Consider the following 13,870-nt stretch of genomic DNA (forward strand, 5'->3'; position numbering starts at 1 on the left):
TTTATTTATGTATTTTTAGACACGAAACAAAATCTTACAAGTAACAACGGTTTTTTTTTTTTTTTAATTATAAAATTTCTGGTTTTTTTTTTTTTGTTTTAGTTTTTTTTTTTTTAGTTGAAAGTTAGATTTGTATGATCTCCAATCTCCGGCCGGAATTTCAGGTCTGTGTATATTTGTTTTTTTAATTATTTTTTCCTGAATTTCTGCTCACTTAGCCGTTAAGATTTAAGAAGACAGTTACGATTGAATTGGCAGGTGGCAACAAATTTACGTCAGCATGTGAAACAGTGTAATTTGTCCCATGTGATGTAATTGTTAGGTTGTTTCTCCCCAATTTTGTCAAAAGCTTCCTTCTTTTTTTTTTTTTATTGAATATGTGTCATGGATTCATTTATATCTTTGAATATCTAATTAATATGAGTAAATATCAAGCTAAGCGTATGACTTTAAAACACGTGTATATCTTCAATATCTAATTAATATGAGTATATATCAAGCTAAAAGAGCAGGACTTTATTATTCAAAAAAAAAAAAGAGCAGGACTTTTTTTTTTTGATAATAAAAAGAGCAGGACTTTAAAATACGGATATAATATCCTTTTCACAAAAGATATAGAAGGATAAGTACAGAAGAGGACGAGAAGGCTGCTTTAGAGCATTCATAGTAATGAAGCTATATTTGTAACTATTTGGCATCACAAAAAATTACTTTATCTATTTTACTTACTCGCATGCTGCAGCAGTTGATCTATTTTAACTTCTAACACAATAAAATAATATAAACATTACAATAAAATAACATATCTCCCACAATAAAATACCACAAAACAAACCCACGACAACCCAAAACTGAAACCCACCAAGTCGATACGCCAAAACCCACCACGCCGGTACGCTGAAACCCACTTCTATCCACGAGCAAGCACAACCACAAGCGATAACCACTCCGATCCACAAAAAGCCACTTCGATCCACGAGGCCGAAACACAACCACGACCCAGCAATGGAGTGGAGGTGAGGGAAGAAGAGCACCAACCATTTCGGCACTGAGACCACCCACTAACCGTTTCAGCACGGAACCCAACCACGAACCCAACTATTGCCGAGCTTAGTCTCACTGTTTCGGCATCGAGATCCTCACTGAAATCATCAACACTGTCCATCTCTAATCTCTCCATGGAGGAGGAGGGGGGGGGAAGGGAGAAGAGCTGAAGTGTGTTCGAGTTGTGCTACAGATGAGTTAATTTATATTATTTAATTGAAAAGATAAATAAAATATTATTATTTTGGTATAGCTTTAAGCTACAAAGCACATCTATCTTTAGATGTGCACTGTAGCTCAAAAGCTAAATATTTTGGATATGCCTCCACTGCTACATCCCCAATTTTTAAGTTTGTGGTGCTAAAAATAGCTTTTTAGTTTTTTAGTACCACTACTGCAAGTGCTCTTAATTGATTGGGAATGGAAGTTATATTTATTTACATAAATAATGTTTTTTTCAAGGGTTTTGAATTTTCGACTTCTTCAAAGGTAGGTGATCAAATTATTCATCCCTATGAATGTCAAATATTATCATTATTATGAATCTGAATGTCAAATGTTAAGGTTGAGATGTGTAGATGGTAAAGATTAGGGTTGTAAATAAACCAAGCTATTCATAAACAACTTAGGCTCGATTCGATAAAAAACTCATTCATGTTTGTTTCTTTATAAATAAGCCAAGCTTGAATCTTAGTTTTAGACTTACTTAATAAACAAGTCGAGCCCAAGAAAAAAAAAATTGTTTATGAACAAGTTTGTAAACTATAAGGGTAGATACAAAATAAGTCAAATATAGACTCAATTATAGGCTTAATGTGTGTTTGATAAATAAATTCATTACTCATGTCTTAATAATAAAATGGCCCACATGGGACTATTACCCTTTACCTTAATTTTTCACTTCCTTCTAAACTAATCAAGCACCACTTTAGACTTTAGTTACATTTTATTTATTTATAAGTGGGTCATGTATGGTCCTTCCCCATCCATCATCTAATGTAAAGTTATAAAACATGTTAGTCATTTCCTGTTCACAATAGGTACAAACAAGTATTTTTTCTAGTTCTTCACCATCTAATGTGGATATAAAAATTATATTTTAAACAAGTGATGAAGCTATAGGCAATGAATGATGAATTGATGGATTTAATTATGTAAACTTGCAATTTGAACAATGACTAATCATAGGTGGGACTTGAAGCATGATAGAATGAGCATTTGATATTGTAATTTTGTTGGATTTGAAGCTCAAAAGTTTGACCTGAGCTTGATATTAAGCTCAAGCTTGGCTTGACTAATTAATAATAAAAAGCTTAAGCTTTTTTGATTTCCCACGAGCTCAAACAAAAACATTATTTTATGCTTGTCTCAAGAGCCAAGCTTGAGCTTTTAACTTTTATTGACAAGCCAAATTTAAACACGCACAACTTGACAAAACTTTAACTCGTTTACAACCATAGCAAAAATTAGTGTGAAACTTTCTATCTCATAATAAATCATTCTTGTTAATGGGCTATTATTTAAGGATGCACATGAAGAGGTCAGGTATCGAAACTGAAATCTATCCAAATTTGGATTCGGAACCCACCAAAAGTAAAGGTGAGTTGAAAATAGATAATTTTTTTTTTTGTTGGGGGCATCGCTTATAAAGTGGAGTATCTATCAAATGATGGCAATAGCTGCGAGTTTTGCGACTTCAACTTGCATGTTCTTTTTTTTTTTTTTTTTTTTTTTTTTTTTTTTTTTTTTAGAGAGAGAGAGAGAGAGAGAGAGAGAGAGAGAGAGAGAGAGAGAGAGCAAAATCAAAAAAAATGGGTTGAGAAAAAAATGAGCTGAGAGAGAAAGAGAGCGCGCCTGTATAATAAGGTTAGTTGAGGAAATAATAAAAAAAATGGAGAAAATTGATTATTTAAATAAAAGCGGTGATAAAATAGATGAATTGATGTGGGTGATTTGTAAAAGTGAATGTGTAAAATAGAAAAAGTAGGTTTTTAGTGTAAAAATGGGCGTGTAAAAAACACGGACTGATGCGAATGCTCTAATGTAAAGTTATAAAACATGTTAGTCATTTCCCGTTCACAATAGTTACAAACAAGTATTTTTTCTAGTTCTTCACCATCTAATGTGGATATAAAAATTATATTTTAAACAAGTGATGAAGCTATAGACAATGAATGATGAATTGATGGATTTAATTATGTAAAGTTGCAATTTGAACAATGACTAATCAATCATAGGTGGTACTTGAAGCATGATAGAATGAGCATTTGATATTGTAATTTTGTTGGATTTGAAGCTCAAAAGTATGACCTAAGCTCAAAAATGAGCTTGATATTAAGTTCAAGCTTGGCTTGACTAATTAATAATGAAAAGCTCAAACTTTTTTGATTTCCCACGAGCTCAAACAAAAACATTATTTTATGCTTGTCTCAAGAGCCAAGCTTGAGCTTTTAACTTTTATTGACAAGCCAAATTTAAACACGCACAACTTGACAAAACTTAACTCGTTTACAACCATAGCAAAAATTAGTGTGAAACTTTCTATCTCATAATAAATCATTCTTGTTAATGGGCTATTATTTAAGGATGCACATGAAGAGGTCAGGTATCGGAACTGAAATCTATCCAAATTTGGATTCAGAACCCACCAAAAGTAAAGGTGAGTTGAAAATAGATAATATTTTTTTTTTTGTTGGGGGCATCGCTTATAAAGTGGAGTATCTATCAAATGATGGCAATAGATGCGAGTTTTGCGACTTCAACTTGCATGTTCTTTTACTGTTTTACAAGCATCAGTTAGGCAATGTCTGTACTTAAAAATAAAAATACAGTTGAAACTCACTCAAAAATAAATAAATAAATAAAAATACATTAGCCTTTATTTTGTGCTATCCATTGAACTGAACCCAAATGCACTCGACAGCTTCTTCTTTGGAACAAAAGTTAAGCTCACCTTTTGGCTTTAAGTAAAGTGGTAATGTGGTATTGTGTGATTGCTGCAATTTTTTTTTTTTTTTTTTTTGTAAAACGCATTTTCTCTCCCCTAAATTTTGAGGTAGTTATATTTATATTTTTGAACTTTTATTTTAACCGATTTGAAAATTCTGATTTTATAGATCTTGACAGATTTAGCTTCTATCGAGCTTCGTTCTTAAATCTCAATAGATACTGTTTCTGTCGAGGTATATGTCGAGTTTTAATGAAAGCTTTTCTTCACTTGTTTCTTGATCCAATTTTCATGACTTTAACACTTGACTTGAACCCTTATTTCTTAAAGTACTAAACCCATCATAGATCTACCCAATTACAAGTAAAGTGTATTTTATCGAAGGATTAGCCAATTACATAAAATATGTCTTTAACACTTAAATGCTCCCGGAATACGAAGAATGATGCTCTCTCCTCTCACATATATGGTGAGATCCACCATGAATATCTATTTCTCCATGCTCTAGGAATATCTAAAAAATTTCCCTATCACTTTGCCATCCAAGAAGCTAATGTCCCAATCATGTGATATGCATGTGGGCCATAAAATTGACAAAATAATTTTGGAGTTACTGGATTGAAACGAAAGACTTGTACATACCAAAAATCAATGACTGCTTTGAGTACAATTGAGGCAATAGATCTTGTCGACTAAGGCACCGCCATTATCACCACCATAGCCATGACCTCGACGTGGACAAGATTCATAGTCTTAAGGACTAGCAAAATTGCTAACTATGGAGGCTATATGCGAATGGGGGTACTAAGGAATCACCTAGACGATTCTTCCCCCTTTGCCCCTCACGGTGGTGTTTTGATTGTCACACATAGGGGAGGGAGCTATGGAGGTGAATGGTGGGGCAGTTATTGGAGTTGGTGATAGTGGAGGAGAGGAGGAGNATACACTTTACTTGTAATTGGGTAGATCTATGATGGGTTTAGTACTTTAAGAAATAAGGGTTCAAGTCAAGTGTTAAAGTCATGAAAATTGGATCAAGAAACAAGTGAAGAAAAGCTTTCATTAAAACTCGACATATACCTCGACAGAAACAGTATCTATTGAGATTTAAGAACGAAGCTCGATAGAAGCTAAATCTGTCAAGATCTATAAAATCAGAATTTTCAAATCTGATTTTTGGCCCTAACTGGCATGTATGTGTAGGGTTTCTTTTCTCACAACCCTAGACATACATAAGTCTTATTTTAAAGGCTGTTATACATGGAGAACACATGCAAAAAGTGACCTAATGCCTTATTCTCTCTGCAAGAAGTTACTTCCTCTTTTGCGCCTTAGGGTTTTATAATCAAGTACTTCTTAATCTTCATTGTTAATGAAGTGAAGAACTTTACAGCCAACAATATCTTCAAGTTGCTGGAGTTATTCACATACTGGGATCTATGCAAAAGGGTGGCGTTCATATATTGAATAGTTCAAAGGTTCTGAAGCGATAAAAGGTTTCTGCTTTAAGTTCATCTACGGGGATTGTAGAGTCTAAGGACAAAAGTTTTGTACTAGATCTAAAATTTCTCTTTACTATAATGAATTGTTTTTCAAAAACATTTTCCCTAAGTTTTTTACTGTGAAACTAGTTTGTTTCATTGGTTTTCCTAGGTCATTATATCTTGTCTTATTTACTATTCCGCTTCATGATATTGACATGATATTAATGTTTGTTTATTTTAACAAGGTTTATTCATAATAAATCTAATTAACAATTTTTTTTGTTAGAAACATCTAATTAATAACTTGGGTTTAAAACTTGTTAATTCTATTAACCATGGTCTAAATTTCCCAACATTAAAAATTATAAGTTATTTGTGACATATGTGGAGTTTTAAGGATTATATTTATTAAAACAAAATTTTAGGGGTGTGAGTGGAATTGTCCCTGTGGGTGGTCGGGATTTTCACCTCTTTGAGGCTTAACACCCTATACCTCACCTTAGAAGGCTTTGTCCTCTTTGGGGAGCCAAGCCCTCAAGGATTTGTATTACGAAAGGGTGGGACACTTTATATGCCCTTGGAGCTTGTGTTAGTGTACCACTACTCACATGTGAGTAGTGGTACACTAACACAAGCTCCAAGGGCATAAAAAGTGTTAGTGGGAGGGTTACTTAAGCGATGTGGGACAATCCCACCCTTTCGTAATACAAATCCTTGAGGACTTGGCTCCCCAAAGAGGACAAAGCCTTCTAAGGTGAGGTATAGGGTGTCAAGCCTCAAAGAGGTGAAAATCCCGACCACCCACAGTCCCAAATATTACCCAATATAAACGCAAATTACCGAATTTTTCTTTATTTTTTTTGGGATAAAAATAAAGGACAAAATATAGCTATAAAATTGGTTGTAGCTTTAGGGTACAACCTTACTCAATATCTTTTTATTGGAAATGAATTTTGACAAATTTTTCATTGAATTACTTCTTCATCTTATATTCTCTATACTTAAAAAACTTCTAGAAAATTAAAAATCAATAGCTACGTCATCAATAAATTGTTTAAATTGCAAATTTTGTAGTTTAAAATTATGCATAAAATATAAACTTATATATCATATAGTGAATAATATCTAATTGACACAAAATTTGTCATATGTATTAAGAATGTAAAGAACATACAATTCAACGATTAGATTTTTAAAATATGTAATCATAATTACTCCCTCCGTCCCAATTTATTTGTCCTGTTTGAAAAGTCAAACTTTTTAAGGGAACATCATTTATTATCCTGTCTGCCTTATAAAAATGTATAAGTTTACAAAACTACCATTAAATAAATTTAGGGTTATGCTAACGAGTGCCCTTAAGGCACTCATTAATAATCCATTTTAAGAAAATTTTGATATCACTTTTATGGGAAATGAAAAAAGTTATCAAAACATTAATTACTTTTTTTTTTCATTTCCCATAAAAGCTTTATTTAAATGGATTATTAATCAGTGCCCTAAGGGCATTCGTTAACATTTCACATAAATTTATTAGCTTTTTTAGAAAGATATATTCTTAATGAGGCAACTAAAAAGGTGCCCCAATTAAATCGATTTTTTTAAAATATTAGTTAGTTTTCTTTTCAAATAGTTTTGAAAATAAAGTAAGGGTATACTAGGAACATTAGTAAATTAATAATTTTTATTTTTAAAAACAAGACAATATTTTGAAATATCTCAAAATACAATAAAAGACAAACAAATTGAGACGAAAGTAATATTTTAGTGAATAAAAATGTAATTTTAAATTATAACTAATTTTATAACTAAATTTTATCCAAAAATAAATAGGGGAGGAAAGGGAGAGAGTGGACAATGTCCATCCCCAAAGGCAGCCACACAAAGCTACAGATACTACTAGGCGTAAATACACTTTTGGTCCCTACATTTTGGGCCATTTCTCGTTTTGGTCCCTAAACTGATTTTGCTCCTATGTCAGTCCCTGATTTTTCAAAATCGTTTTTAAAATAGTCCTTACCGTCAACCGGGTTACAGAATAAGCTGAGGTGGCAAACGGAAGTGCCAGGTGGCATGTTAGATCTAATGTGGCTACCACATCAGCATCCATGTCAGCATTTTAATGACAAGTCACATTTTAATTAATAAAAAAATAAAAATAATTTTAAAAATATTAAACTGAAAAAATTTAAAAACCCTGTAGATCTCCACTTCCCTCTCCAATTGGTGATCATACTTCACAAGAACAGAATAAAACTCCTTCTCACCCCTCCCAGTGGAAACTTCATCAACGTAGGCAACTCGAAGGGCTTCATTGCTTTTCATTAGATACAAGATTTCCTCGGCATGTGGATCTTTCTTTGCCTTCTGAGTTCCATATATCTGGCAGGCAACCACATATGTAAATTTCATCAATGCAGTCCCATACTCGTGGCCTTTGAGTAACAAGCCCAATGAACTGCTTGCTCTGCTTAAACTCCTAGAAGATGGTGACCTTTCCGAGGAGTAACCATCAAAACCGCTGTCTCGCCTCATCGAACCAAGTTCTTGTGATCCTTCCCGAATGTCCATCTCCGATGCAGAATCAAGAAATGCCAGCATCTTAAGAGCCCGATAGTAATACATCATTCCCCTAACAGTTCGGGAGAGTGTCTGACCTCTGTATGATGCCCAAAGCCTGAGATCTCTCAGCTTAGTATTCCATATCTCGGTATCCTTCACCATCCCTTCTCGGCGCATTCTCTCCATGAAATTTTTCCACTCATCGGCATAAATTGTCTGCAAATAGAACAGGATCGAAATACCATCTTCATTCTCAGATTTGAGTTGTTCTTTGCTATAGATTACTTCTTCACTGTAATAAGGGGTCAGAACACTGAAGGCCATCATTTTCTCAACTTGAGGGGCATGAGGCATGTTCATGAAAAGTGAATTACTGAAGAAGGCAATTCGGCGTCTTGCCTCAAGATTTACTGGGATGTCGTGCATTGAGTCCCGAGAGGTAAGAATTGTGTGCAACCGCCGAACCTGCCTATAGAATGTCTCATTATCTGAATTAGGCAATTCAACAGCATTCTCAAAAAGCAGCCCCTGTGTGGAAGCTGGACTACGAGGAGCCAGACCATCCTCCCTCAGCTGGTCAATGCTCCTCTTGTCTTTGAAAAGGTCCCGTTTAGCAATCTCGTAAATTGCTTGCAGAGTGTTCACTACCTGGGCAGTATCTTTCTTTGGCTTGTTCAATAGCTGAACAAGTTTGATTAACTGGGTATGAAGCTGGGGCAGAACAGTCATGTTAAATGTTTTAGTGAACCTCTCAATCTCAATGGAGTGATCAATCTCTTGAAAAAATATGGTCATAATGGAATGCTCTTCTGTGTTGCGTTTGATAATCTCAAGCAGCAAGTGTTTGATACAATCATAAGCTTCAATCACAGCGCAACGCCTGTACTCATTCTTGCATACCTTATACCAGAGCCACTTGTCCGGAGCATCTAACAACTCTTTGGCCTGACTGAGCGCAAGCAGAAGCTCATTACAGAGGAGGAAACAAGGCCATCGAATGACCCTGACATTCCAAGAATTCGGGGGCAGCTCCAACAGCTCCTGCTCACGGTCAGAGATGATATCTTCTTCCCTGAAAGTCAAAATGATCTCATTCCATATCAAAGCAAACCTCTTCGCCTCAACCTGACTAGATTCAAGCTTCCTATAAGGCCGACCAAGCCCATATCTCAGCTTCAATCGATGAATGGCATCCTTAAACCTGTTCCTCATCCCCCTTGCATTTAACAGCTGCTCCTCCGGCATGAGATTAAACTGAATAGCACTTGCAAAGAATTGGAACCTCAACCTCAACTGTTCAATATTTCGAATCTCACCCAAGTGCTGAAACAATCCCACACCAGCCCCAACAAAAGACGAGTAGATTGAATACCAAATCTGAATATCCATGAGGTAAATCAGAACAACAGGAATCCACAGTAAGCCCACTGCCAACCTGTTGCTATTGTTAAAAAGCTGATACCATTCATACTGCACATCCTTCAAATCCAACAATGCTTTCGTTGGGGCAATCATCGGTTTAACCTGCAAGAAGTAACTGAACAAAAATTTGGTAGCAAGCACCAAAATCCAAAACAAAGTGTACTTGATATTATCCACAAGACCTTCCCTCAACCCACGACCCACAAAGGTCCTCCCTTGAAACCACCAAGTCAACATATAAAAGATCTTCAAATTCGTCTCCTCGAGGAAATTCCTGATCCACGGAATCACAAACAGCACCACGGCCAGAAGCTCCGGCAAAATGAAAACCAATGCCACCTCAAGAAAAGTAACAAACCTCCTATTAGCCTCTGCAGACCACCTCCTATCGCGATTCCTCTGCGTCCATATCCGCCCATAAAACACACCAAAAACCAAGATCCAAATGGCTGCAACCACACTCTTCATCACCATCCTCACGCCAAGCCCCAGCGTCTCCCTCGAAACCAAACTGTATTGCATCCCTGCATCCAGCAGAGACTGCAAAAACCTCATCCCACTCCAAGTGAAAAACACTGTCAAAACTTTGGCTTGGACATCCCTAGTCTGCAGAGCTTCCCATGGATATCTCCTCTCTTCCCACGCCACAATAATCGCCGCCTGTAAAAACAACACAAGCATCACCCAAAGCCTGTCAAAGCTCCTCAACAAGTTCCAAAAGGATCTCTGCTCCACAAAACCAGTCTTTCCTACGTGTTTCCTTCTCGCGCCACCCTCGCTCGTCACAAAGAAATTACTTCCTAAATCAATCGGCCATCTGAGCTTCTGAAAACACCGTTTGCTCCAAAAGTACTCGTTAATGTCGTCGTAATTGCGCCACACACTGTGCGGCGCACTGCCATTCTTACTGCTCTCCACCTCAGCCCTAATCGTCTCGTAAATCGGCTTCACGACGCAGTTCAAAAACGCGTTTTCGCCGGAGACCGAGGGCTGCACAGGTTGACCGGTGTTCTCGTCTATGTAATCCTCTAAGATCTTGTTCAACTCCATGGCCATATTATGAAATATAAAGCAAATGCACTCGGGAACAAAGCGGAGGTTAGCAGACTCACCCCAAATCAGAAGGAAGAGCGACACGTAGAGCAGCTCCCGGCGGTGATCGGCGGCGGCCTCGCGGCGATCGGAGATCCAGATATTGGATTTCTTGCCGAGATAGGAGCACCAGTTGGTGTAGTTCCTGAGGAGCTTCTTCCGAAACTTGCGCAAAACGGCGGCGTCCAGGGCGTCGATGTTGTCCGGCGGAGGAGAGAGGCGCATCTGAGCGTTGGCGAGGTGGAGGACGAGGTGCTCGCGCTGGTTGCGAACGTTGTCGTTCTGGAAGCCGAAGAAGAGGGCGAGCCAGTCCAGGAGGTCCATGTGCGGGGCCCATTGGTTGTGCGGCGGCTTCCTGAGATCGCCGACGGCTCGGAGCGCGGTGGTAATGGCTCGGACCTCCGGGAATCTGAGCGACGGGTGCTCCGCGAGGAGGTTGTGGATTGGGATTATGTTGTATGGGTCGGATTCTAATGGCGGTGCGGCTGGACTGGGCCGGCTTTGGCTCGGGTTTGGGCTCGGAGGTGGGCGTTGCCGGTGGTAGCTCATGGTTTAGTGAATATCGAGGTGGGTTTTTAGTTTGGAGAAGAGAGAGAGAGAGAGATGGGCAGAACGTGCACAGCGAATCAAAAACAGAGGGGGGGAAATGGAAAAGGCAAATAGAATTAGAAAAGAGGAATGGGCGCGTTTACGCGTTGGGGGTTTTGTTTTTTCGTTTTTTTTACTTGTTTTCTTTTATTTATGTATTTTTAGACACGAAACAAAATCTTACAAGTAACAACGTTTTTTTTTTTTTTTTTTTTAACAAAGAAGAAGAGTTTTGAGTCTTGAAAATAAATTAATTTACTAAAATATTACAAAATTTTGTTGTGCTTCTTGAACTTTTTATTATTATAAAATTTCTGGTTTTTTTTTTTTTTTTTGTTCTAGTTGAACTTGAAAGTTAGATTTGTATGATCTCCAATCTCCGGCCGGAATTTCAGGTCTGTATATATTTGTTTTTTTAATTATTTTTTCCTGAATTTCTGCTCACTTAGCCGTTAAGATTTCAGAAGACAGTTACGGTTGAATTGGCAGGTAGCAATAAATGTACGTCAGTATGTGAAACAGTGTAAGAGGATTTGTCCCATGTGATGTAATTGTAAGGTTGTTTCTCCCCAATTTTGGCAAAATTTTCCTTTTTTTTGTTGAATATGTGTCATAGATTCATTTATATCTTTGAATATCTAATTAATATGAGTAAAAATCAAGCTAAGAGAATGACTTTAAAATACGTGCATATCTTCAATATCTAATTAATATGAGTATATATCAAGCCAAGAGAATGACTTTAAAATACGCGCATATCTTCAATATCTAATTAATATGAGTATATATCAAGCTAAAAGAGCAGGACTTTAAAACACGGATATAATATCCATTTCACAAAAGAAATAGAAGGATAAATACTGAAGAGGACAAGAAGGTTGTTTTAGAGTATCCACAGTAGTGAAGCTATATTTGTAACTATTTGGCATCACAAAAAGTTACTTTATCTATTTTACTTACTTGCGTACTGTAGCAATGCATCTATTTTAGTTTTCAATATAATAAAATAATATAAATATCACAATAAAATAACATATCTCCTACAATAAAATACCACAAAACAAACTCACAACAACCTGAAAATCCAGCAACCCAAAACTGAAACCCACCAAGTCGATACGCCAAAACCCACCACGCCGGTACGCCGAAACCCACTCCTATCCACGAGCAAGCACAACCACGAGCAATAACCACTCTGATCCACAAAAAGCCACTTTAATCCACAAGGCCGAAGAACAACCACGACCCAGCGGCGGAGTGGAGGTGAGGGAAGAAGAGCACCAACCATTTCATCACTAAGACCAGCCACGAATCGTTTCAGCAGGGAACCCAACCACGAACCCAACCGTTGCCGAGCTTAGTCTCACCAATTCGGCACCGAGATCCTCACTGAAATCATCAACACTGTCCATCTCTAATCTCTCCATGGAGGAGGATAGGGGGGGGGGGGAAGGGGGAAGAGCTGAAATGTGTTCGGGCTATGCTACAGATGAGGTAATTTATATTATTTAATTGAAAAGATAAATAAAATATTATTATTTTGATATAGCTTTGAGCTACAATGCACATCTATCTTTAGATGTGCACTGTAGCTCAAAAGTTAAAAATTTTAGATATGCCTTCACTGCTGCAGCCCCAATTTTTAAGTTTGTAGTGCTAAAAATAGCTTTTTAGTTTTTTAACACCACTGTTACAAGTGCTCTTAATTGATTGGGAATGGAAGTTATATTTATTTACATAAATAATGTATTTTTCAAGGGTTTTGAATTTTTGACTTCTTCAAAGGTAGGTGATCAAATTATTCATCCCTATGAATGTCAAATATTATCATTATTATGAATCTGAATGTCAAATGTTAAGGTTGAGATGTGTAGATGATAAAGATTAGGGTTGTAAATAAACCAAGCTATTCATAAACAACTTAGGCTCGATTCGATAAAAAACTCATTCATGTTTGTTTCTTTATAAATAAGCCAAGCTTGAATCTTAGTTTTAGGCTTACTTAATAAACAAGTTGAGCCCAAGAAAAAAAAAATTTTGTTTATGAACAAGTTTGTAAACTATAAGGGTAGATACAAAATAAGTCAAATATAGACTCAATTATAGGCTTAATGTGCGTTTGATAAAAATTCATTACTCATGTCTTTTTTTTTTTTTCTTTTTTTTTTTTTTGATAAGTCATTACTCATGTCTTAATAATAAAATGGCCCACACGGGACTATTACCCTTTACCTTAATTTTTCACTTCCTTCTAAACCAATCAAGCACCACTTTAGACTTTAGTTACATTTTATTTATTTATAAGTGGGTCATGTATGGTCCTTCCCCATCCATCATCTAAGAGCATTCGCATCAGCATATGGATAATCATGTATAATACAAAAACTTCCTCATTTTACACATTTTGGCCAAAAATCCTCCCACATCAGATTGTGTAAAACTGTGTAAATTCTTCTAAAAATTTCCATGAGCTATAGTAACCGTGTATATATACACGGTTACTGTAGCTCATGTATAGATTATTTTAATATTTCTAATTTTGCTCCTTTTTTTCTCTCTCTTCTCCATCTGCACAACCAACCCCTCATCATCTTCTTCCTCCGATACACACTCCCACAGACAAAATCAAAAATCAACCACCACAAAATCAACAACAAAATAACCCACAGACACCACAAAACCAAACACACCCACACACGGACACACCAATGGAGACAGAGAGAGTGGATCG

The 13,870-nt window shown here is 36.5% G+C and overlaps 1 protein-coding gene and 1 non-coding gene across 2 annotated transcripts; both read right to left on the reverse strand.

The window, feature by feature from the left end:
* Positions 1-910: 910 nt before the first annotated feature.
* Positions 911-11,240, reverse strand: LOC136069216 (callose synthase 12-like). The gene is made up of 2 exons (XM_065777498.1): positions 7,672-11,240; positions 911-1,231 (listed from the first exon to the last, which is right to left on the reverse strand). The coding sequence occupies exons 1-2, from the start codon at positions 11,098-11,100 to the stop codon at positions 911-913; spliced, it is 3,750 nt and encodes a 1,249-aa protein (XP_065633570.1). The 5' UTR covers positions 11,101-11,240.
* On the reverse strand, positions 8,035-8,114 carry LOC136069235 (small nucleolar RNA J33). The gene has a single exon (XR_010630471.1). It is a non-coding gene; the product is annotated as a small nucleolar RNA J33 (small nucleolar RNA).
* Positions 11,241-13,870: the final 2,630 nt, after the last annotated feature.

Source organism: Quercus suber, unplaced genomic scaffold (genome assembly GCF_002906115.3).
Source record: "Quercus suber isolate HL8 unplaced genomic scaffold, Cork oak 2.0 scaffold_157, whole genome shotgun sequence".
In the NCBI taxonomy this organism is placed as follows: domain Eukaryota; kingdom Viridiplantae; phylum Streptophyta; class Magnoliopsida; order Fagales; family Fagaceae; genus Quercus; species Quercus suber.

Coding starts and splice junctions, on each gene's coding strand:
- LOC136069216 (XM_065777498.1), bottom strand. CDS start 11,100: ATGAGCTACCACCGGCAACGCCCACCTCCGAGCCCAAACCCGAGCCAA. Junction 1,232..7,671: donor GGGAAGTGGAGATCTACAGG/GTTTTTAAATTT, acceptor ACTCATCTGTAG/CACAACTCGAACACACTTCA.